Source organism: Pseudoliparis swirei, chromosome 17 (assembly GCF_029220125.1).
Source record: "Pseudoliparis swirei isolate HS2019 ecotype Mariana Trench chromosome 17, NWPU_hadal_v1, whole genome shotgun sequence".
NCBI lineage: Eukaryota > Metazoa > Chordata > Actinopteri > Perciformes > Liparidae > Pseudoliparis > Pseudoliparis swirei.
The window spans coordinates 12,460,320-12,483,671 of record NC_079404.1 but is presented as its reverse complement, the minus strand read 5'-3'; the positions used below and the strand labels follow the sequence as shown (position 1 = coordinate 12,483,671).

At 42.1% G+C, this 23,352-nt stretch overlaps 2 protein-coding genes across 8 annotated transcripts; one reads left to right on the top strand and one right to left on the bottom strand.

Moving 5' to 3' along the window:
• The first annotated feature begins 163 nt into the window (after nt 1-163).
• On the top strand, nt 164-11,970 carry mapk8a (mitogen-activated protein kinase 8a). Of its 4 annotated transcripts, none has more exons than XM_056434900.1 (12): nt 164-320; nt 4,208-4,374; nt 4,685-4,814; nt 4,955-5,013; nt 5,144-5,282; nt 6,475-6,640; nt 7,561-7,632; nt 8,045-8,227; nt 8,343-8,467; nt 8,602-8,665; nt 9,327-9,404; nt 9,943-10,061. In XM_056434900.1, the coding sequence occupies exons 1-12, from the start codon at nt 285-287 to the stop codon at nt 9,957-9,959; spliced, it is 1,236 nt and encodes a 411-aa protein (XP_056290875.1). In that variant the 5' UTR covers nt 164-284; the 3' UTR covers nt 9,960-10,061. The 4 variants fall into 4 exon arrangements, with proteins under 4 accessions (XP_056290875.1, XP_056290873.1, XP_056290872.1 ...); XM_056434898.1 differs by lacking the exon at nt 7,561-7,632 and adding an exon at nt 7,109-7,180 and having other exon boundaries at nt 166-320; nt 9,948-11,970; XM_056434897.1 differs by having other exon boundaries at nt 170-320; nt 9,948-11,970.
• Nucleotides 11,971-12,068: 98 nt separating this feature from the next.
• arhgap22 (Rho GTPase activating protein 22) lies at nt 12,069-22,928 on the bottom strand. Of its 4 annotated transcripts, XM_056434896.1 has the most exons (12): nt 22,774-22,928; nt 22,591-22,690; nt 21,874-22,002; nt 17,137-17,333; nt 16,283-16,370; nt 15,086-15,214; nt 14,691-14,901; nt 14,466-14,598; nt 14,311-14,384; nt 13,785-13,906; nt 12,699-13,680; nt 12,069-12,610 (listed from the first exon to the last, which is right to left on the bottom strand). In XM_056434896.1, exons 3-12 carry the CDS (start codon nt 21,917-21,919, stop codon nt 12,391-12,393), a joined length of 2,202 nt encoding a protein of 733 aa, XP_056290871.1. In that variant the 5' UTR covers nt 21,920-22,002; nt 22,591-22,690; nt 22,774-22,928; the 3' UTR covers nt 12,069-12,390. The 4 variants fall into 4 exon arrangements, with proteins under 4 accessions (XP_056290871.1, XP_056290870.1, XP_056290867.1 ...); XM_056434895.1 differs by having other exon boundaries at nt 22,591-22,928; XM_056434892.1 differs by lacking the exons at nt 21,874-22,002; nt 22,591-22,690; nt 22,774-22,928 and adding an exon at nt 21,383-21,510.
• Nucleotides 22,929-23,352: the final 424 nt, after the last annotated feature.

Here is a 23,352-nt window from a genome sequence, read left to right as displayed (position 1 = left end):
GCACGCTGACGATCTGAAACTTTTGACTGTAATTGGGGCTATTCTTAGCTATTCGCCTTTAAACACTTAATTGGATTATAGCCTCGCGGTTTGACAGCGACAGGTCAGAGCCGCCAATAGCGGGTGGCGTGGAATCAGCGACACCGATGGAACTAATCCTTCTGACGCCCAAAGGTGCGGTGGATCCCCGGTGGTAGGTGCGCTACGGAGAAGCCTGGGAAGGACGAACGACCTCGGCCAAACGAGTGTATTGTAGCCTGCTGCTGGAGGGCTGCTGTCCCACAATGATCATAACACTGCGGGCTCTCTTTGAACAAGGGGTAAGAAACCGTCGGAGCTGCTGTCTTGCTGCGGGAGTCGGTGCTGGGACGTTTATCCACGCCGCGTAATTCTCTGTTGCGTGCAGCTTGTCTCTGCAGGCCCCGGGGTATCTGCGTAGGGACACGGGTACATAACAACCATCTAGGGCTGTCAGCTGGCTGCAGGAGAATTTAAACTTATCAGCGTTAAGTTCTCGTCATTTTACCTCATGTCCCTGTTCAGTCACATGCCCAGAGCATGGCTGCGTGCATACATCCGTTGTTGTCGCGTAGCCTGTAGAAACTGATGCACCTACTCTGGATGGTACCCGAACTACTACGCTGCAGAGGCTGTGCATGTCCACTAATGATCGCACAGTTCAATATGGACTAGATCCTCCGGGTGAAAGAAGAAGCCAGCTGAACATTTTCCTGATTATTGCCGACTGATCATGCAGGAGCCCTCAGTTCATTTATAGGTGGCACTGCAGCATCACTTTACCCTGGAAACAAACACACAACGTGGAGGCTTTAAGATGTATATTTAGCCCAGTCTGAAATCTAACTAACTAAAGAACATGGACATGTTGTTGTTATTGGAAGACCATGTCACTTTTCCTTTTCTGCTTTTGACTATACTAGTAGACCATATGGACTTACTTTATGGTAAAAATAATAATGATGCGTGTTTACTGCATGTACAGCCTATAATTGAAATTGACTTGTTCTCCCCTTGTGTTTACCAACACATGACACCACAAGGAAAGTGTGATAACTATCTAGTTATTCTGCATATTGAACATATATGTACATCTTGGTAGCAGGGTTACAGTTCTACCTTTTTGTAAACATTAAAACATTCATGACAAACATTACGACACCTTTTTAAGTCAAACAGTTCTGTCAAAGCAAGAACAATAAGCAGAAATGATTGAGAAACCAGAAATGCTTACACTTATGAATGTAAAATGTGTCCATATACCTGACTATTTATATTGAAGCTCAATCTTACACCCTTTATGTGGACATTGGGCTGCACTTCCATTTACCTATATGCCATATTCTGCAGCTGACAGTTTGTGAGGTGAAATGGACATCTCTTTCCAAGGCATTTGGTTTTAGATACAGAGATCCATGAATCATACAGCCTGGCAACCATCTCAGCCATTTCCGTTATCGATATTAGATAATATAAAAAAGAAATGTCATGATATATAAAGAAAGAAAGAAGGCAGCTCGATTATTCATCTTCTCTCTTCATTTCACCATTTAGAAATGCGTATTTATCTTAACAGAACTGGACAGAAATATGGCCAATATCTCTCTCTATCCATATATATATCTTGCATTATAGGGTTTATATTTCCATTGTGGCCAATCAGAGCTACAATAGATTCACTGCAGACATAATAACATAATATACCATGAAACGGAAATGGGCTAGATGGAAAGAAAGCTTGATTTATAGATAGCTAGATAGACAGGCGGAAGGGAGGGAGGAAGGAGAAAAGGAAGGAGGATGGAGGAGGTGGTGGGTGTGCCTCTGTGGATGAGTGACGTACTGCTGGGACGCATGCCCCGTGCGCACTGCGCGTCCTGGCCTGTCAGTAGTAGCCAGATGGAAACGTAGGCAAGTGAATTCGGTGAGGTCATGTATTTTTAAGCCGCACAACGGAATAAATCATCCTTTACCGGCGACATAGACAAACACGATCACCGCCGATCGGACCGCCGGGGCATCGATACTACCCTTTGATGACAGAGGTAAGATGAGGATTCGCACCTCTGCTCCTCAGACGTGCTTATTGTTTGGCCATGGGGGAGGGTCGCATGTCGCTCCGTGCATGCTGCTTAACGACGAGCTTGTTGTCTCCGGGTGTTACGCGGTAGCTTCATTTATCAGCGAGCTAAAATAGCGACGCGTCCGTCGGCGCCACGGCCCAGCCTTCCGATCGCGAATCCACGGAGGCAAAGTAGCTCGTGCACCGACTGCGCACTGTGTTTCTCAAACGGGCCTCGTCATAGCACGATGTGGCCGCCGTCGTTCTCGCTGCAATATCGTCCTCCTTTTCGCAGCGGCAGGCCGGCGGACTCGGGCTGCTACGTTTTGTAGCATGCGCGGCGGCCTCTTTTCCGCCGTTTTTACAGGCGTGCTGCTGCCAGATTCCTCCGCCGCCGACCAGGCGAGACGAGGGGTCGCGTGGCCAAGGTTAACACGCTCCCGTCGAGTTGCAATACATAACGGGTCGATAGTGGTCCTCTGCGGTTAATCGGAGCCTAGATGATGGAGCTCGGTCGATCTGTGTGTGTGTGTGTGTGTGTGTGTGTGTGTGTCCGCCCTGCTGACAGTTTGCATGTGTGGACTATACAAGGCACCCAGATGAGGAGTGTGTGAGAGGTGTATGTACATTAGGAGAACAGGAGATGGAAGTCCACATTAATCATATATATAATGCAACCTGTTAGGCTGTTTGCATCAGTTATGTGTGTGCTACTCGCTTTAATGGGGGGGTTAATTTGATGTTATATAAGCTACATCAGATCTTGTTATATTGTGTGAATGTGTGAACACAATATTTTTGTTGTTTTTGTTGAGATAATGTGTTTCATGTTTAGTATAATATATGGAACCACCATTGCCAGGATCTGAATTGCCCTTTTAATTGTGTGATTCGGAAGCCTGCTCATTACATCATGAAGCAACTTGTCTCGAGAAAACAGAAGTTAAGTCATTTGGGGACCAGTGTGCTCTTGGAATGACCTCACTATTTTGCTGCTTTCGCAAGACACACAAGGCACTTACATGTATGAGAGCTCTCTGCCATCAGGTCCAGACCTCGTATGTGCTGCTGAGACTACTGATGTGGCTGCTGCATTTCTCGTACAGTGTAAATACTGCAGGTGACACACAACTGCAATCTAATAGTGTGCCATTGATTTCAGAGGTATTTGTTGATGCGGCATGTAGTCATACGCATCAATACTACTTATTCCACAACAGGGGAAGTAATAATAACAGTGTAACTAAATAACAATTTACGAGGACAAATCAGTGTGTGATTTCCTCCCTGCAATGACCTGACCTCATTATCCTTATGGATAGCCATTAATATAATGAGGACCTTAACACAGAGCAACATATAACTGTATATACCACCAGTTCTGTATTGCAATGTCATTTAATTCTTGCGTAATTGTCTTCCTGTCTAAAGTATAAAAAGAGGCGGCATGTCTATTTTCATGTTGTGAGCGAGGTGGATGTTATGTACGTCGTTGTGACGTTGGAGGAACAGAAGGAGAGCTGACTCAATTTATTCTGTCAATTATATCCCTCATATGGACCGTGTGTCGGCGGAGTGGGTGATTACACTGCTTACATAAGAACTGGAGAAAGGAAGCCGATGTCAGAGCTTTCTCCTTTTTAACGTTTTAGATGGTTTTAATGAGAAATGAACGTGGACGTTGTGCACACAAATGGTCGTCTCTGTGTTGGGTCTTATCTGGGCTCACTGCCGCATGGTGCAACTTGAACCAGTTAACAGGAGCCCGTGGAAGACCCGCTTGTCGAACTGGGCTGGGGTCCTGGGCTGGGGTCCAAGCGCACAGGAATTATCACAGGCTTGGTTTTCCAGTATGACAGAGTCCTTCTGAGAGTCATGTTTCATACCATGGAGCAGACCTCCCTGTGGTTTGCTGCTCTGCCGCCACTGCTGATGGCATCACATCTTCCATCCTGGTGTGTTGCTGAGTTGCTCTGAAATTCAGCAGTGGCTTTTCTCCTTCACTTCTCATCTGCTTTCTTGGGGGCAGGGATTTTCATTTGACTTTATCATTTGTGGCTGGTCTGCTGATATCTGTGGCTGAACATTTCAACATATTTAAATGTGTGCCCGTCTTTGTGTACACAGAGGACATTTTTGGATGCACAGAAAGCTGTGATTGAAGATTTCACCATGAACAAAAACAAAAAAGAAAGAGAGTTCTACAGCCTAGATGTTGGGGATTCAACGTTCACAGTACTGAAGCGATACCAGAATCTAAGGCCCATCGGCTCAGGAGCACAGGGAATCGTCTGGTGAGTGTTTCAACCTTGTCCATATTCAGTCAACAGCCTCTTGTTGAAATACGGGTCACTTTTTCCAATGAGAATATTTCTGTTGTCTTCTCAAGAAATTAAAATATGAATCTATTTAAACTGTAAATGGTCATTCTTTTGTTTGTGCTTTTGTATTTTTAATTTGTTGATGACAAAAACAAAGATGTTTAGACCATTGGAAATACCATAACCTGTAATGTTTAATACCTAATATTATTATTATTATTATTATTATTGTGCTACACATTTGACCATATTTTTAAACTGTTCTGGTAACTTTTTTCCAAAGCTCTGCTTATGACCAAAACCTTGAACGAAATGTTGCCATCAAGAAGCTGAGTCGGCCGTTTCAAAATCAAACCCATGCCAAGAGGGCGTACAGAGAGCTAGTCCTAATGAAATGTGTCAATCACAAAAATGTAAGTATGAAATTATATTCAGTTTAAAAAATATGTTTTAATACCTTTTGTCTGCTTGAATGTGTGGTTCTTAAATTGTGCTTCAATGTGTCCTAGTAAATGACAAGACAACATATTTCTGATTCATCTAATACCCACAGATCATTGGCCTATTGAACGTATTCACACCACAAAAATTATTAGAGGAATTCCAAGATGTGTAAGTAACTATATGTGAAGTGTTTGTTAGTTTTTAGAGCACACGGTGTGTATTGTACATGATATTGAGTGACTCTCTCCTGCTGAAGAGCTTCTCAAGCCTCTTATGTGAACTTGTTGTGCTCCGTCAGATACTTGGTGATGGAGTTGATGGATGCAAACCTGTGCCAGGTCATTCAGATGGAGCTGGACCATGAGAGGCTGTCCTATCTGCTATATCAGACATTGTGTGGCATCAAACATCTCCACGCTGCCGGGATCATTCACAGGGTAAGCGTCAGTGTCCCGGAGAGGATCCGCTAAACCCTCTGTGACACGTCACACTGAGTTGTAAGGGCAAACAGTCAACTGGCACACTATCAGATGATGAGTACAGTCTTTTAATTGCCAACAAAACACTCTTGAAAATATATTGGAAATATAAAGCATATATAAAAAAACATCGCTGGAAAATTATGAATATTTGCATCACTTCTTTAAATGTGAAACCTAAATTCAAAGCTGGCATTCTGAAGGAAATATCTTTGAACAAAACACTAATTTACGAGGAGCTTTATGGAAGCTGTAAGTTGGTACAGGCTTCTGACCTCCTGAGGTGAATGTATAATTTCCCCAAATGGATCAATAATAAGCAGGTGGTAAGTGTGATATACAATTGCACAAAGAGAAATGATGCCTCTAATATCAGGATGTAAATCATAATTCCTAATTTAAAAAAGGAAGCAGCAAACCTGAAAAACAAATTCATATTGTACAAGGTCACTACTGTAAATGCATTTGCTAGAGCAAGCAACACACCTCAATAAGTAAAAGAGAAAACAGCGGGTGCTCTTGGTTGTAAAGTAGTAAACTCCTGATGAATACGGTGAAGTCAAACCTTTCAACTGTTGAAGAAGGGAACCCCCTTAGGCTTACTTAAGGAACAACTTCATGACTCTTCCTTCCCGCCACACCCTGAGGAAGACCCGATGTGGTGCGATACTCCTGCAGTGTCTTTTCATTTTAGACGCATCTGAAACTATAAGAGGCATTTTAACTACATCCTTGGCTCAGTGCAAGTGGGTCTGAAGTAAGTCATGGGGCTTCATTTTTCTTCTACTACACCGTAATAAACAATTTGTACTGAAGAGAGAAACATGACAGATAACATGTGATCTCTAGGAAATAGCTGCTTGCAGGCAATCCGCCAGATTTAAAGTCATGATAGAGAAAGTAGCACACTTTTATCATGTGACGTGTGAAGATCATATTGTGACCACAAAAATCTGCCAAGATGTTGCAATTTTGAGTCCATTTAGTCTTAGAACGTGTTTCCCTCCACCATGCCTTTCCCCTTCTTGAACACATTAAAGATACATCAGGACATAAGCTGTCACTTCATCCCCATTGTTTCTTATTTCTATTTAGTGACAACATTAATATTTAAAACAATGACATGTTTTTGGTATGTGTTCCCCTGTAGGACCTCAAGCCTAGTAACATAGTTGTCAAGTCAGATTGCACACTGAAGATTTTGGACTTCGGCTTGGCTCGGACGGCTGCCACGGGCCTCCTGATGACACCGTATGTGGTTACACGCTACTACAGAGCCCCAGAGGTTATCCTGGGGATGGGCTACCAAGCCAATGGTTAGTTATATTTACTGGATCTGGCAACCTACACTGTCAACCCTTGTTTATTTATTTTTACTAATATTAAACTGTGTAAAGCAGTATTTCCTAAACTTTTTTTCTATGGACCCACTTTTTATACCACGACAAACCTAATTCACAAAATAACTCATCTCTAAATCTTGAGAGGAGCGTGAAAGAACGACCCTAACTATTTTTTACTGCCGTACCTTATATTCTCTTGAATAGGTAAGCCAGACATTTTGAAAGATACAAGTTTATTAAATGGCATGTTGGATCCATTATAACCCATACACAGGAACCTGAAGATGACTCTAGCTGTTAACACTGTAATCCGCATGGTGTTTCTGTACTTGATGGGACTTTGTTGTCCGAAACTGCTTACTAACTGACCTCCTTTGTGTAACTAACCTGTTCTTGTGCATTCCTCTAATCCTCTCTGTTTACCGTGTCCCACTTCACTAGTGGACATATGGTCTGTCGGCTGCATATTGGCAGAAATGGTTCGCCATAAAATCCTCTTCCCAGGAAGGGACTGTATCCTTGGGTCGTTTTAAATTCTTCTTCAGGCTGTTAATCTTAACAGTCTTTGTAAAGGCTTTGTGCTGTCAGACTATTAGATCGTTCCCTGGTTAGTTGTTGGCTTTATTACAGTATGTTGTGCCAGGGTATAGAGACTTGTCATAACATACCTTAGTGGACACTTTTTGACCAGGATGGGCTGTAAACATGCCAGTTTTCATTTGCTTCAACACTGCATTGCTCCTTCTCTCATACAGTATATCTGGCTGATGCTGCATGTTCTCCATTTTCATTTCAATCAACACCACTACCGTTCTGCTTTTTTTCTCCCTTCTTTTTAATTTACCATTTTGTTTGCATGCCCACCTTCCCGTCATCTAAACGTCCGCCTCCAGTGGATGTATGGTCAGTGGGCTGCATAGTGGCCGAGATGATCAAGGGAAGCGTGTTGTTCCCAGGCACTGATCGTATCCTTCCCCATCATTGATTGATCGCCGTGTCATCGCTTCATTCTGTGTGAAGAAAACAGCAACAACATCCTGAGAGTTTCCCTCTGTCAAGTTGTTATCCATTCTCAAGTTTCCACCATCATTGTTGTGCTGCACCCACCTATTGTGAGAATGTCAAGCCAAACCAGTTGATAAAGGGTAGTTTCTGAGAGAGTATGTATGACAGTTGTGTATTGGCTACATATAAAAGGAGTGAGTGGCTGTATCACTAGATCCTGTGATCTAAGTATTTGTGTCTGTGGACTACATAAGTAAAGGTGATGGTGTGTGCACCTCCAAAGAAAGTGACATGTCAGGTAGCCCTAATGGTGTGTTACATGTGTGTGTGTGAGAGTAAATAGTGTGTGTTTCCTTAACATAAACACAACAGACATCGATCAGTGGAACAAGGTAATTGAGCAGCTAGGCACTCCAACTCAGGAATTTCTAATGAAGCTGAACCAGTCGGTGAGAACGTATGTCGAAAACAGGCCACGCTATGCTGGGTACAGCTTTGAGAAACTCTTCCCAGATGTGCTCTTCCCTGCCGACTCTGACCACAACAAACTGAAAGGTACCGTGTGTTTTCCTATCATGACCTGAACCATTCAGAACTCCTTCATTTAATACATTTGTAGATGTGTGATTAATAGCAGAGCATCTTATGTATTTGTTGTTTCTTTCCTCAGCGAGCCAAGCTAGAGATCTCTTATCCAAGATGTTGGTGATTGATGCCTCCAAACGCATCTCTGTAGATGAGGCCCTGCAGCACCCCTACATTAATGTTTGGTACGACCCAGCTGAAGTCGAAGCAGTAAGTGGATCGCTGACCGGAGCGCATGATCCTTAAATGGGTCACATGAGATTTTAATTACATCAGTTGAAGTGGAAAGTTGGCAATGCTTTTCTCTCACCAATGTGCCATTTAAGCCATTTTCTCTTTCTCAGCCCCCTCCAAGGATCCTAGAAAAACAGCTGGATGAGAGGGAGCATACCGTGGATGAGTGGAAAGGTGAGACGGCTGGTTAAATAACAACTAATATATTAATTTACAATTGCTAGCAACTGCTAAATCAATTCACTTTACTTAATACATTGCATTTTGTGCAAATCAAATATGTTCACAATAAAATAGAAATGGTCTGCTGGTCAGATTCTATAATTAGCAGTTCACCAGCGGTGAAGTGATTATTTTCTATTCATGGAAAGCACAAAAATAAATCATGTATAAAGAAACCCATTCTGACCTCCAGTAGATGTAGATAGATGTTTATGCACATTGTTGCCCAAGGAGCTCTGTAGCTCCACTCTAGTTGCCAGAAGGTGCGTTGAATTACTTAAAACCCCCCTTTGAAGCCTCAGTTATTGGTTTCCACTGTGGGGAACATGATGATGTGGAGCTCGGTAGGATTTTAAATTCTGAGTAAATATCATTTTCAGTTGAGCAGCAGGATGAGCTCATCCTAAACCCTGCCAGGTGATAATGACCATTCACTCATTTTTAGAAGAGTCACAGCAGCACAACGTCTCACCGGGGGAACATGATGCTGTCAGGACAGCACCGTATGCGGTGCAAAGTGAACTCTACAAGTGTATCACATCCTGTGATATTTACATCAATGAGTTACATCTCCTGCCCCACTTAACCTTTTTCTGATCTTTAATTTTTTTAGTGCTAATTTATAAGGAAGTGAGTGACTGGGAGGAGTGGACAAGAAATGGCGTGATAAGAGGCCAGCCACCACCTTTAGGTGAGTAATCATTATAACTTTGGAAGATGAGAAGATGTGGGAAGGATAACTCGTGAATCGCATGATGGGTGTCTTATTTTGTAATATTAAGTAATGAAAAGACCGTAATACTTTTTATTTTATTCTCTAAATAAAGTTATATATGCATTCATGATTGCAGGTTTAACCACGATAGCTACATTAGGTTCAATTTGGGATAAATGTGGTTTAAAAACATTTTAATATTTCAGTGTAAAGTACATTTAATTGTATTGGGTTTATATTTAGAGATTTGGGGAATCAAGTTGTAATATTTCATGAATATAGTTGAAATATATTTTATGGATTAAGCCATGCGATTTTGAGAGTAAAATTTGAATATTTTCAAAATAAATTCGTAATATTTTCATAATAAAGTTGTTTAAACTGCGCCTCTTTTGACCTGGAAGTTAAAGTGCTTACTGTTTTGAGGTGTGTGTTTGTGTGTGTGACCCAGCAGACAAAGGCAGTGTCTTGTGTATTTCAATGAAACCTATCCGTTGACGTGTGTTTTTCGCAGCACAGGTGCAGCAGTAATCGACAGCCCCCCTCAGCCCACGTCGTCCTCCTCTTCTTCGGTCAACGACGTCTCGTCCATGTCCACAGAGCCCACTGAGCCAAGCAGTGACCCCGCCATCACCTCTGAAACAGACAGCAGCTTGGACAGCCACACCTCTCTGGGTGCACTGGCCTGCTGCAGATAACGCACACATACAATACGTGTACACACACCTGCACACAAAAAGCAAACCTCTCCTCATCAATGTGTTTGATGTGAGAGGATTTAGGCCAATGGAACTTCTCATGTTAGCTTGTAGAGCTGCGCTTTTAATGTACAGTTTGTTTTTATTTCCCCTCCCTTTATTCTGCTGTAAATTATTGTGGTTTGAAATTGTATCATTATTACTGTATTTTTTCAGCGAAAAATCAGAGTATGTTTTGATGTGAATCTGTGATGAGAGAGTGATACGAGTGTACTTTACACATTGCTGTTTTTAGCTGCTGCTACACAGTTGAATACCAGATTGTTAGCACTGCAATATTATGTTGACTATATTTTGTAATTCTTCATTTGGCATTTTTTTCTTTGTTTTTGGGACATTTGGATGAATCTAAACTAATTCTCTTTTTAACAGTAAACGATAGCGCACTTCATCATGGATCTGATTGCACTGATTGATTTTATTTTGATAGAGTTCCTCATCTTTCTTGTAGAAAGCGTCCTTTGTTGTATCCAAGTTAACCTACTTCTTAGTATTATGTCACTTCTTGATTGTGTGCATCTTGACAAGCAGTCAAATGATCTCTTGCATTGACACATAATTTCTTTTTTACTATAGCATACTGTTAACTGACTGTGTTTGAACTTGTTTAGATACTTAGATGTAGTTTGTAGGCGATGGTCTGTTGGATGAGGAAGAACAGGGTGAATGTAAGTGAATAGAAATGTGGCATCGTAAGGAGCCAGTGATAACTGTTAGCACTGTACCATTTTAATATAGGCCACTCCACTGGTTAGAATGAGTTCTGTATTTGGGGATTGTCACCAGAGACTAAGTCTAAATTAGTCACTTCACCCTTTTGGCAGGTTCTTTCAGACATTATTTACAGCTGTCTGATATTTCACACATTTAATTTAAGTGCCCTTACTCGGTTCAAAACTTGTCAGTCCTTTGTTGCCGATGCTCCTCTCTTCTGTAGTGCGTCTTTCTGAGTTCTACCTCACACATGTACACACATACACTTACACATGTACACACACATGCTTTTTTGAAGATGCAGTATGCATATCATGGCACACATCATTCATAAGAAATGAGAACAAAAGATTTCTTTTTCTGTATTTGCTTTATTTATTTATTTATTTATTTCAAGCTAGGAGGCATCTATTGTATTTAATGTACATTTCATTCAGAAGTACTATTTATATGCATTTTGTTTACTTTTTTTGTTTTCTGTGCAATATAATTCATAGATTACTATAGTCAGTGATTGATCTGTACATTTTTACTGTAGATGAATGTTTTCTGAGAGTTAGGAAACAGTCATTTGCTACCTGCCATGGTAACCTTTGGATGTATTTGATGGCTCAAATTCCCAACCAGTCCCTTTTGCCCTTTTCATGGTTGGGCACTAGCATCAGCTCCCAGAATGCACTTTGGGGATTGTGACGCATGTCCTGACCCATTCTGGGCCACAATGTCAACTGACTGTTCCTCTTTTTGTCATTTTCCTCTCTTCCATCTCCTCAAAAAGAGAAAAGATAGAATAGACTACGCATGAGTTTTCTCTGAGAAAAATCTGGTTTTAGTGCAGGTACATTTAGAGGAAAGATGGGAAAGCCATTCAGCACTGCTGGGATGATGATGCAATCTTCTGATGGTCTGGCCAAACACTGTCAGCAAAGAGTTACCTGTTGTTTGATCGGGCCAGTTGTGTAATGTTCAACTATGGATCTGAAATGGCCTCTCTTAACAGACCAATTATATACATCAAAAGTGGAAACTGTCTACATTCAACTCCAGCAAATAAAACAGTAGAATTTGAATGTCTCGCATTGTTTTTTCCCTCACTGTCAACTATACATTTCTTTTAAGAATAGGATTTCTCATGGGAAATGAACAAGGTGTGTATGGGAAGACTCTACCTCATATCCTCAATAAGTCTTCTTCTGCTCATTAAATTCATAAATAATAATACAAATAATAATAATAATAGCTACATGACAAATGATGTACAAGAGGAAGGATGTTTGCGGAATGGTAAAAGGATTTTTTGGTCCAGAGGAGTTCTCGTTTGGCACCGGCACTTGTCAGTGTAGGCACAAGACGGCTGTACTAAAGAGGACACGATGGCAAATAGTACTTGCCTAGAGGTATTTGGTCTTCAAAGCTTTGAGCTGACTGGCTGCCCCAGTAATCAAGCTCCTCCTCCTCTTATGGACCAGGTGAAGGCAGGTTGGTCTTGTCTATTTGGTCCGTGTTGCTCCTGTGGTCAGATCTCCCAGGGTTTTGAAAAACTCCTCCATTTCTTCCTGGAGGAGAATGTTTCGGTTCTCGGCGTCTTGATGTGCCCTCTCCGAGTTCCTAAGTCGGATCTCCAGCATCTGAAACTTCTTTTTCTCCTGGTCCAGCTCCTCCTCGAGGCGGTTTACCTGAGACTGGTACTCAGAACAGGATTCCTCCAACCTCAAAGAAGAGAAGAAGAGGTTATAAATAACAACTCATGATGTTAATTGGTTATTTGGACAGGAAGTGACAAGTGACTCATTCTTACTTGCGAATGCAGGTTTCGTAGCTTGTCCTCTGTTTCTTCAGCTCCTGCTTGAGCTCGGTCAGCATGTTGGTGAGACCTTCATTTGTTCCTGTGAGATCATTCTCAGTACCACTTGCACTGTTATCCAGAGGACTTGTACTGTCCCTCGCCTCGGTGGGTCTCTCTCGACCCTGGTGTGATTTAACTGCCTTAACGCTTCCCTTCGGCTCGGCCAACGAGATCTCAAAGGACGTCCAGATGGAGGATGTGTCAGCAGGCAGGCTCAGACTGGAGGGGGCAACGTTGTCATAGGCAGACAGTCTGTGGGACTGGAGGAGGGCTCTGTGAGACAGGGCTGTTTGAGAGGAGTCTTCATCAGAGTCTCTCTGTGTATCCTTAAGTGGAAGAGTGGTCTCTTTAAGGGACAGGGTTGAATCTTTCAGTCTTTCACCAGATGAGGTTGTGCGCCTATGAGCTCGGAGGGATGACAGGCCATTCATCAGCCAGTTGCTCCCACCAGCTGCTGACACATCCCCTGCAGACCCCCCGATTTTCCCCCTCTGGACCCCAGATGCTGCACCTCCTTTTAAAGAGCTCCTCCAGGAGGGCAAGGCTTTGGCCTGTTTACTGGGGCTAACGGCTACCTCACTTCCACCTCTGGCTTCAGCTTTGCTATCTGCTTGTCCATCCACTTTCTCTTCTGTCTTACCTTTGCCCTTTCCTTCAATCTGACTATCCTGGCACTTCTCCGACATGGTAATGGGGCTTAGTGAGGTTGGTTTACTGTCTTTAGAAGGGGTTGAAGGTTGTGGTTCCTCTTTTGAGGCTTTAGAGGGCTGGGGGTCAGTGTGTTCTTGGGAGAGCCATTCCACTTTGCACCGTTGGATAGGACTCTGCTGTTGCTGTGGGGGAATCTTGGCCTCAGTTTCTGTCTCCTCCCGTTGGTAAAGTCTGGTGTGTTCACTGATAAGCACAGTCATGAGGTGCTGCACCTGTGAACTTCCTGTTTGTAATGACACATACACATACATGTTCGTATTGATTAGAAAGCATGTTTGTGCCACAGATTGTACTGCCGCTTGTCCACATGTTAACACTATCACCAACCTTCCATCATGGTAACTGGATCCTCTACTCTGGGCCGAAGGATATTGGGTCCAAACACAGTGGCAAGATTTTGAACACTCATTTTATTCTCATTGGAGTGAGACTGAACCTCATCCAGAAACCTGAAGAACCAAAACCAGAACTTATTTCCACATATTATGTAACATCAAAAGTGTTCGCTGCTGACAGAGAGTGACTCTGCTTAACATTTTTTTTTATCTAGTCAATTCAAACGAAAGAAAATGAGGACTTAGTCATGAGTCTGTGGCGTGTGGGTTCAGTTGAAGCAATTTGAATAGATGCAGGATTCAGAGAAGACGTGCAATTATGTACAGTCAATCAATCTGATGCCACTTTCCCTGATGATGAGGATGTGGGTGTACTGAATGGTATTCCTCTTGTATGACAGGCTGACAGATCATCAATCAGTGAATGGGACATCAGCAACAGTAAATCCTATCAAAGGCACATCGGTGGGCTTAACAACTACGGATTCACAGCAGATGACAAAACAGTGTGGACTTACTTGCAGATGTATGTGAGGAGGTTGTAGTTGACCTGGGGCAGGGATTTCACCTGTTTGCCTAGCTCCACTTTACCCTTGAATGACAATAAGACATGGTTATTGTTGGGGCAAGAGTTTGGGAATGTAGCAGCAAAGTGTTAAGCAGACAGGATTACCATTACTTTGTCCTTGGTAAGAAGCTGAGCACAAGACAGAAACTGTGTGTATTTGGAGAATGGGATTATAGGCTCTGGCAGCTCCCGTATGTACAGTTTTAGCAGTGATGCCACTGTGTGGACATCCGTGGAACTGTAAGAGACAGGGAAACATAAAGTACTAGCCAGCATAGATTATAGCTCGGCAGGCTGCTATCGATGAAATGCCCCCTCCCACGGCGTCACCTGTCAAACACTGGCTTCTCGCCACGGTCAAAGGCATCTTGCAGCTCTCGAACATGATTGGTCTGTCCAGGGGCCCTGAAAAGGCCCTCCTCCTGGAGCCCATGTTCACGTATGAAACACACACACTGTTCGACCAGCACAGGGACCAATCGCTGAGGGCCACACTGGGCCTCGTACAACATCGTCTCCTCGAGGTGCTGCCCAAAGACACCTGCATCCACACAGGAAATGAACACCAGTCAGGTCATTAATAGACAGAATGTTTCCTTATGTTTGATCAAGAAGTTTAAGTCCCCTCTTGAAATAATTAGTAACATATTTGCTTAATTACTTAAAGTGCTTTATGTGAACATTTGTGTCTACACTGAATGTATACAACTGCGTAAGAATCACACCTCCTCCAAGAGGAGCCCATATGACTCTACGAATGGCTCTGACCCATTCCTCCATGTCACTCTGAGAGTTGGCCATCAGCAGGAATGATTCGTGGCTGATGCCCGATCGATCCTTTTCTCCAGCCACTCCTGAAAACCCAAACATATGTCATTACTTTCTGGATTAATAGGACAATGTGACTAACAACACATCTCAAAGCCACAGTCCTTCACTAGAGAATCGGACATAGCTCAGGTACCACTTTAAAAATGACTTTGCCATACACATGAACTGTATCATTTGTAAGAAAGTCAGTTCTACCAACAAGAACTATCAGTACTTCCAATAACCTTATTAACTCCAGCACCCCTGTAAAGTACAAAGACGCAGCCATGCAGCTCTGCCACCCTGCCTGTCCTTCCTCTGGCTGCACACAGCTTGATACCACCTGGTTTGACATTTCAGTTTGACATTTTAGTTGATTTTAGTTGAGCTTTGATTTCACTATATGAAAGTCTCTCCCTTCATGTGAACGCTTGCTTTTGTCATTTTTTAAAACCTTCTTATGATGCAATACAAAAGAGTTCCCCGTGGACACTAGCAACTGCACCACGTCTCCTTTGTCTCTCTGTCCAGGATGCCTTTTCATACCATTATTTCATTTACACACTTTCTTTACAAAATTATACCTGGCAACACCTCACATGTTGCAAATTGTTTGCACAACTGCTCACCATTTTCCAAAGCACCTCAAAGCTTCTTCAATATTCTGTGAATATCTATATATATATTGTCTCAAAAAGTGTATATTTTATTACATTGTTTTATATATATATATTGTCATGATGTATATTCTATTACATTGTTTTATATATATATACAATAAAGAAACTTGAAACTTGAAACTTGAAAAGTGTTTTAGATGTCTGAATATAATTGTCTCAACTTAAATCAGACAATGGTCTCCATTCAGTTGTTTGGAAATTAGACTTCTTTACCCTAATTCATCCCTTTGATTCTGGGTCGACAAGGTTTACACAGAGGATATGACCTGCTGAATTTACAGTATGATACAAATTTCAAGCAACACAGAGATACTTTCTACAAGTTACAGCACACCTGGCATCAGGATAAAACAGATGGTTCAGCATCACTTGAACACCGCTTTCTTACTTACTCACTTCCTTACACACAGAGTTGTCAGCATGCCAACTCACCTGGAATAATTTCAAAAGGGTGACGCCCAGGCTCATCCGGATTGGCAAGCAGCTCATTGACCTGACTGCCTTGAAGAGGAATGCAACCCTGGAGCAAAAAAATAGGCATGCATGAGGCAAAAACCTGTATTATCAGTATTCAAGGGCCAAACAAGTAATACATGAGTGGTCTTGACTCGGCCGTGTAGTGCATGTTGAACATTATAGAGTTCTAAGTAAACTAAGCTCTGTGCATCTGTCCAACATAGGGAGGTAATGATGGTGGAGGGAGGGATGACTCAGGGAAACATCTACAGTATTTATCCCTCTGATACTTCCTGTACTTTGCAGTTCTGGTCCCTTCACCATGGACAAGGTCAAAGGTCAGCTACTAAGTGCTGAAAGAAGAACAGCAGGGCACCTAGTAACCACATTATCAGTATCTTTGGCAGGGCAACAACAACACACTGAGCCTTTAGTGAACAGTGTGGGGTAGTCTTATGGGGCTTATTTTTGTGTGAAAGATGATTAGATATTTATCCGGCTTTAGTTTCACATCAAAATAAAGATAAGAGCGCCTACCTTTAAAAATCTTGGTCACACAAAGCAGAAAAGGGTTTAATTTGACTTGAGGGCAGCAACAAGTATTTTGTCGCCTAACTTAAAGATTCAATACGCTATTTTTGGAGCAGGAGAACACAAAATGGATCGACTGGCCCTGGTGGAAAATACTAATCTGAAAAATGTGTGAAGCTTGAATATGTATCAGGCCACGAATCCGAATGAATCAAAACACGCAGCAGCAGTGCAGCCTCCTGGGACAACAGGTGACAACAGTTAACTGTCTTGTGTTTTGTTGTTGTTGTGAGCATCACCTGTGCCTTGGTTTCATCCTGGTCCTTGTAGAAATACAGAGCTTCGGTCTTCAAGACAAACCAACGCAGTTGCCAGTTTTTCATAATACTCCTCTGTCTCTTCAGCCAGCCGGCCTTCAGTGCCTTCTCCTGATCCAGAGGAGAGCAGGGCCTGGAGACCCGAGACAACTCTCCTAGCACCATGCTCTTGGACCGTGCTGTATGGACACACACATAGAGACAAAGTGAGGCTTTAGAGCACCAGAATTAGAGCGAAACAGAGAGAAATAAAGGAATAGAGATTACACGAAGACAGAGAATCCATGTTATTTGGGGATTTTCTGTGTTTGTTTTTCGCTATTATTCCAAAATTCACAGACAATCCTGAATCGTAATTCACAAAAGTCTCTCTTGGGCGCAGCTACGCCCACGGGTTTGACTATGCATCCAGATTCCCTCCTATGAAACAAGGCATTGGCTTCAAGATGACATTCATCTATGGATTCCATTACATTTTACTATGTGTCTTGGACATTGATATGAGAATGTATATTATTTTCAATTTCATTGTGGCACAGAGAGGAGTTTTTCTTTGGATCAGGTTGCACTTTAACTGCTATACATTGATTACAAGCATGGATTTTTATATTAGTATCAAAAGTATAGAGCAAAAACAGTGACAGTAGAGTGATCCCTAGGGAGTCACAGACAATCAGAAAGCAGAGAGAAACAGAAAGCAGAGAGAAAAGAGAGAGAGTGAGGGAGAAAAATAAAGAGAGATAAATCAATGGTGTCTTTTTTTCCTGTTAATTGCCTCCTGCTTTCTGCTGAGGACAGCAGGGAGGGTATCTGCAAGGGCCTGGGCTGACATCTCTATATCTCTCTTGCTCATCAGCTCTCTGTCTGCATCTCTCATTTAATTTCTTCCCTTTTTGGATGTCCTTCATTTGCAGAGTCATGATTGTTGGAAAGGGAGAAGACCAGGGACCACGCGAAGCAGTCATTAACAAAACTGCCAGCAGGAGCAGACAGAGAAGGATCTATAAATACAGCAGACGTGAACGGGTTTTTTAACCTCCTTAACCCTTGTGTTGCCTTAGGGTCATTTTGACCCGAATCAATATTACACCCTCCCCCCGCCTTAGGATTAATTTGACCCCATTCAATGTTTAATGTCGGTGTTCTTTCGGTAGTCAACAAACAAACATAAAGTGCCTCACACTTAAACTTGGAAAACAATATTAATTCTAATAATTTTCTGGAGGTTTTAATTGCTGGCGTCAAATTGAACCCAAAGGGTAAAATATGTTAGTAAATATAAAGGTAACAGGAGGGTGAAACATTGAATCGGGTCAAAATGACCCAAAGGCGGGGGGAGGGTGTAATATTGATTCGGGTCAAAATGACCCTAAGGCAACACAAGGGTTAAAGCAGAGAGGAACTGGTGTTTTGATCTACTATGAGCAAATAACTCATGTACAAGGATACAATTGTTATCTTTTCAAGAAATAAACTGTTACTCAAAGTGCATCACTTTGTATTTCATAAAATAATAGACATATGGGCTCAATACTGATAATCAGTGATGGAGCATTCAGATGCTTTACTCACTACCCTTACAATAGCACATAGTAAAAATACCTTATTATAATTAAAGGTTATGCATTTATTACTTTAGATAAGTAAAAGTACCTCATTATTATTAGCAAATGTCATCAAAGTATTACAAATAAAAAGTACTAACAAGGTAGAGAAATGGCTCCTGTGAGTGTTTCACTGATGTATCAATTATATTATTGAGTTATCTCTCCTGATGCATCAATCTGTTAGAATGGATACTGTTTATCAATTATCTGTTATACTTTGGGGACATTCATAAGTGCATAATATTTTACAAAATTGATCATACTTTTTGTGTGTAAAATATAAATCTGGAAAGAAACTTGTAAATGTAACTAGTAAAGAGATGTACACATTTACAATATTTCCTTTTGAATTGCTTAGTGGAAGTATACAATGAAATACTCAAGTTAAATAAAAGAACAAGACCTACAAATATGTAATAAAATGACGTTAAAGTACTCATTATGTACCCATTAGGAAAGTGGCCCCAGTCAGTGTTACATTATATTATAATCAGATTAATTATTAACAATGCAGTATTGAAGCAGTTTGCTGTTATATTTGGATTTTGCTGTTGACAAAGCATCGCTTCTGAAAAAGTGTGTACCTGTGAAATGTATTGATGTGGAACGACTAAAACAGCATAAGATGGAAATAGTCCAGTACAACCTCATCGGGCATCCAAGTACAGCACTTGAATACATATAAAAATTCATCACCACAGCTAATACCTTTTGGTTATTCAACCTTAAACTATTTTAAACGTACACTTACATTACAATATTTAAAGTACTGTTACCTGTTTGTCTTACACTTTATTTTATATTTTTCTATTTAATTATTGCACTGTGTTGATTATTGTTGATTGTTTAATGCTATTGTCCAATGTTGCACCACCTGCCATGACACATTTCTTGTGTGTTAAAACATTCTTGGCATTAACATGTTCTGATTCTGATTCTGCAACAACCAGTAATTCAATTATTCAACTAATATTGGAATTATTCATCTCATTCATTAGATGATCAACAAATGTAATGTTCACACATGTATTAATTGTATTTGCATAACCTACATTTGAATGAGACCATAGTCTTCATGGTATTTTTGAGCCTACATATAGAATGCACCATTTCTTGACTCTAAGCACGTCACTTATTCAAATGTCTTCAAATGGACATTTGTTCAGCCACACAGAAAATGAGAGAAGCTTCAACCACAGCTCAGACGTTTACCTTCCTGTCAGACTCTACACAATTTAACTGCCCAAGGAATCAGCTGTGATATCTCAGCTTCTGAGTGCAGACCCAGCTCTGTGTTGCTGTATGATGCTGCATAAAAGGATCAGAGGAGAGCAGAGCTGGAAATCGAATCAAAGGAGAATACCATTACAGCAAATGAGCGGTGGCATGCGTACAGAACGTGGCAAGCGAAGTGAAGTGGCCACAGCACTCTCCAACTGTGTGCCTGAAGGAGAAAGTAGAGGCCTTTGTCCTGCCATCTTTTATGGTCTTACTGCTGGTCTCAAATAAGACGGCTGCCAAGGGAGGAATAAAGCCACAACCCCGCCTAACACACACACAAAAGTAGGGATTCTTGAAGCTGCTGCTCGTTAATATATTGCCTTGTTGTGTGCATTTTCATAGAAACATGTGAAATAACTTCCAAGGGATTAGAAATACCTTTGTGTCAGGCTGGAAATGTCATGTGGATACTCCTTTCTACAAAACACACCAGTCCATTTCCATGAGATAAGTTGACAACTGTCACAACTCGAGCCACCTGAAACAGCATGTGTCAGTTGTCTATCGCAACCAGCTGCTCTGAAGAACACGATAGACTCTGCATCACGATAATCTCAGTGCCAGGAGTTGTTCCTGTGATTTAGAGCTTCCTTATTTATCTCTACACAGTCACGTGACAGGCATATATATTTGGTGTCCTGACTTCAGCGGTCACCGGTGGGTTTTACCCGGCGCTAGAAGAACTATGTTTGACAGTCAGCTGTTGAGATTTACAGAAGTGGCAAACCCTGCATTCCTCTCATCACCTCTGATCTAGTGTCTCATGTCAAAACCATGCAAACTAAAAACTGGCCCAATAAACCCTAAATACATAGAGATGTAGGCACGTGTTCTGGTGTGAAAATGTCAGGAAGCAAACCATTGATGAAGGGAGGTTCATCCTTCCATAAGCCATGTTTACTACTACCCACTCTGTCCCCCACCAGGTTCAAATCTTTAAGCAATGAGGATGGTATAATCAAGAGACACGAGGGATTACATCACTCTATAGGAGAGCCTGTTAACTCTGTGAGAATTGGATATGGAAGATGAAGCCTCAACACTTCATATCATACAAGAAAACTCAGGTTATCACTGAGAAGAATGGTCACTGGGATGCAGAATGACACTGGTGCTACTAATATGGCACTGTTCCACCTTTTTGATGCCGGTATCAATGAAAGTACTGGCACCGATATTGATGTCACGTTATTACAAAGACAGCAGGACAAATGGAGCTCTGCGGACACAGCGAGAGAGGGGGAGAAAGAAGAAGACTGCAGGGAAAACCAAAAGGAGCAAGGAAGGAGAGAAAAGAGATGGAAGGATGGAAAAGGAGGAGGAGGAGGGACTGTGCTTACCCCGGCGTGCCTGTTTTATCTTGGGGCTCGGCATGGTTACCGTTGCTGTGCTGCTCCCTCTCATAGAGATATGACTGCATCCCTCAGTTCACACACTATTCCTCACACACAGACACACACTGAGTGCCGCTTGCTGCTGCCTCGCCCTGTTACTCCTCATCCTCTCCGAGCATCTCTCTCCCTGGCTCACTGTACTTGGACACTGTCTCCGTCTGCACGCACACGCACACGCACGCACGCACACACACACACACACACACACACACACACACACACACACACACACGTACAAGCACTTAACCACACGCTCTCGCCCTCCTCCCCCTCCTTTTTTTTCGTCTCACTCCCCCTGTCTGTCCCAACGGCCCGGCGTGCTGTTGTTCTCACATACTGTACCTAGAGCCCTGCCCTCTCTCTCTCTCTCTCTCTCTTTCCCCTTCGCTATCTGTCTCTTTGCCTTTTGGTGCACACTCTCAGTATCAATTTCTCACCGTCTATAAATATGTCTGGTTGTGTGTCCTCTGTCTTGTCACCCATTTCTTTACATTGGCTCCCGCAATCGCTCCAGTCTTTCAATTCCCTCTGGCTGTTTGCTCATGGAGATTTTATTGTGGTCTCATCTGCACATGAAATACAACCTCAGATCAATACATTTGATTTAACTAACACAATTGGTACCATCACATGTTTGATGCAGAGTTGCAAGTTATTGTATCGTCTGTATTAGATGTATGATACATTTAGGAAGACGTGTTTAAAATGGACAAAACACCAGTGTGAGGGACTCATATTTAATATCAAAACTCTTGAGGCTAAGACTTAAATGAAATGTCACATTATTCAGTCACTCAAAATGTGTATGATGAAAGCTGAAGTACTCCGGGGTGTGATGTTCTTGTTTGCATTCAGCCTGGTTGGTCTGTAGAAGATGTGATAAAGCAGATTAATGCTGCACTTCAAGAGGTTGGATGAGACTAAAATACAGTACCGGAACACTGCTGACTAAGCTTTTTCATAACAAATTATAACCAACTCAGCTCAAACATAACAATGGCAAATGTTCCCTAGTATACACTCGCTAAATAAAGCCTTTATTAAGGAGTAGCGCTACATTCCAGATACTTTAGGAATGTAATCTAAGAAATATCTCTAAGTCAGAGCTTGATACAATGATCATTCTTGCAAAACAAACTAAAAGAGAGCTTTACCTCTTAATTCCTTTGGTTTGTCACCGGTCAGAAGAGTCGTGGATGGTTTCAAGGCCGTGGACTCGTCTGCACAATGTATCCCTCTCCTCTGGGGCCATTTCTAGAGCCACACAACACAGAGAATGCTGATGTGAATAGACTCTGATAGAAGGAGTGAAATAAAGGCCGTCATGCAAGTATTACTTGCCATGTCATCTTGGATGGGCAGACCGGACGACTCTCAGTCTGGAGGCACGCTCTCTGTGCTAAAGCATCACAGTACCAAGCAGCTGCTGTGTATCTATACTTCTTTACAGAGAAATAAAACATAGCTCGACGATGATCTCCTGCTCCCCTCTTTTTCTGAATATTCCAGTCAGTCTCTCACTGAGGAAGTGAGCTGCCTTGATGGAGAAGTGAAAACGGCTGACTTCTGTGTACAAATATAATAAGTTTCTCCTTCAGAAGTTGTGACTGCAAGATAAGATAAGATATATACTTTATTAATCCACAAGGGGAAATTAGTTCTCTGCATTTAACCCATCCTTAGTTATTAAGGAGCAGTGGGCTGCAGTGATGCACCCGGGAAGCAACTGGGGGTTCAGTGCCTTGCTCAAGGACACTTCGACTTGCAACTAATGGGGAGAGCGGGGATCGAGCCGACAACCTTGGGGTTGCAGGATGACACCCTTACCCCACTGAGCTACATTTCCCCCACTCATGAGTGCACATTATATGCTCTGGCTGGTTGTGATTTGTCACCGTAAATCAGGAGGGAAGGTC

Excerpts from the sequence above, each read along its gene's own strand:
- mapk8a (XM_056434898.1), top strand. The coding sequence starts at position 285 with ATGATCATAACACTGCGGGCTCTCTTTGAACAAGGG. Across the intron at positions 6,641-7,108 it reads GATGGGCTACCAAGCCAATG|TGGACATATGGTCTGTCGGC; the intron begins GTTAGTTATATT and ends CCACTTCACTAG. Across the intron at positions 8,666-9,326 it reads TACCGTGGATGAGTGGAAAG|TGCTAATTTATAAGGAAGTG; the intron begins GTGAGACGGCTG and ends TAATTTTTTTAG.
- arhgap22 (XM_056434892.1), bottom strand. The coding sequence starts at position 21,446 with ATGAGAGGGAGCAGCACAGCAACGGTAACCATGCCGAGCCCCAAGATA. Across the intron at positions 14,599-14,690 it reads GAGAAGCCAGTGTTTGACAG|TTCCACGGATGTCCACACAG; the intron begins GTGACGCCGTGG and ends TGTCTCTTACAG. Across the intron at positions 14,385-14,465 it reads TTACCAAGGACAAAGTAATG|GGTAAAGTGGAGCTAGGCAA; the intron begins GTAATCCTGTCT and ends TTGTCATTCAAG.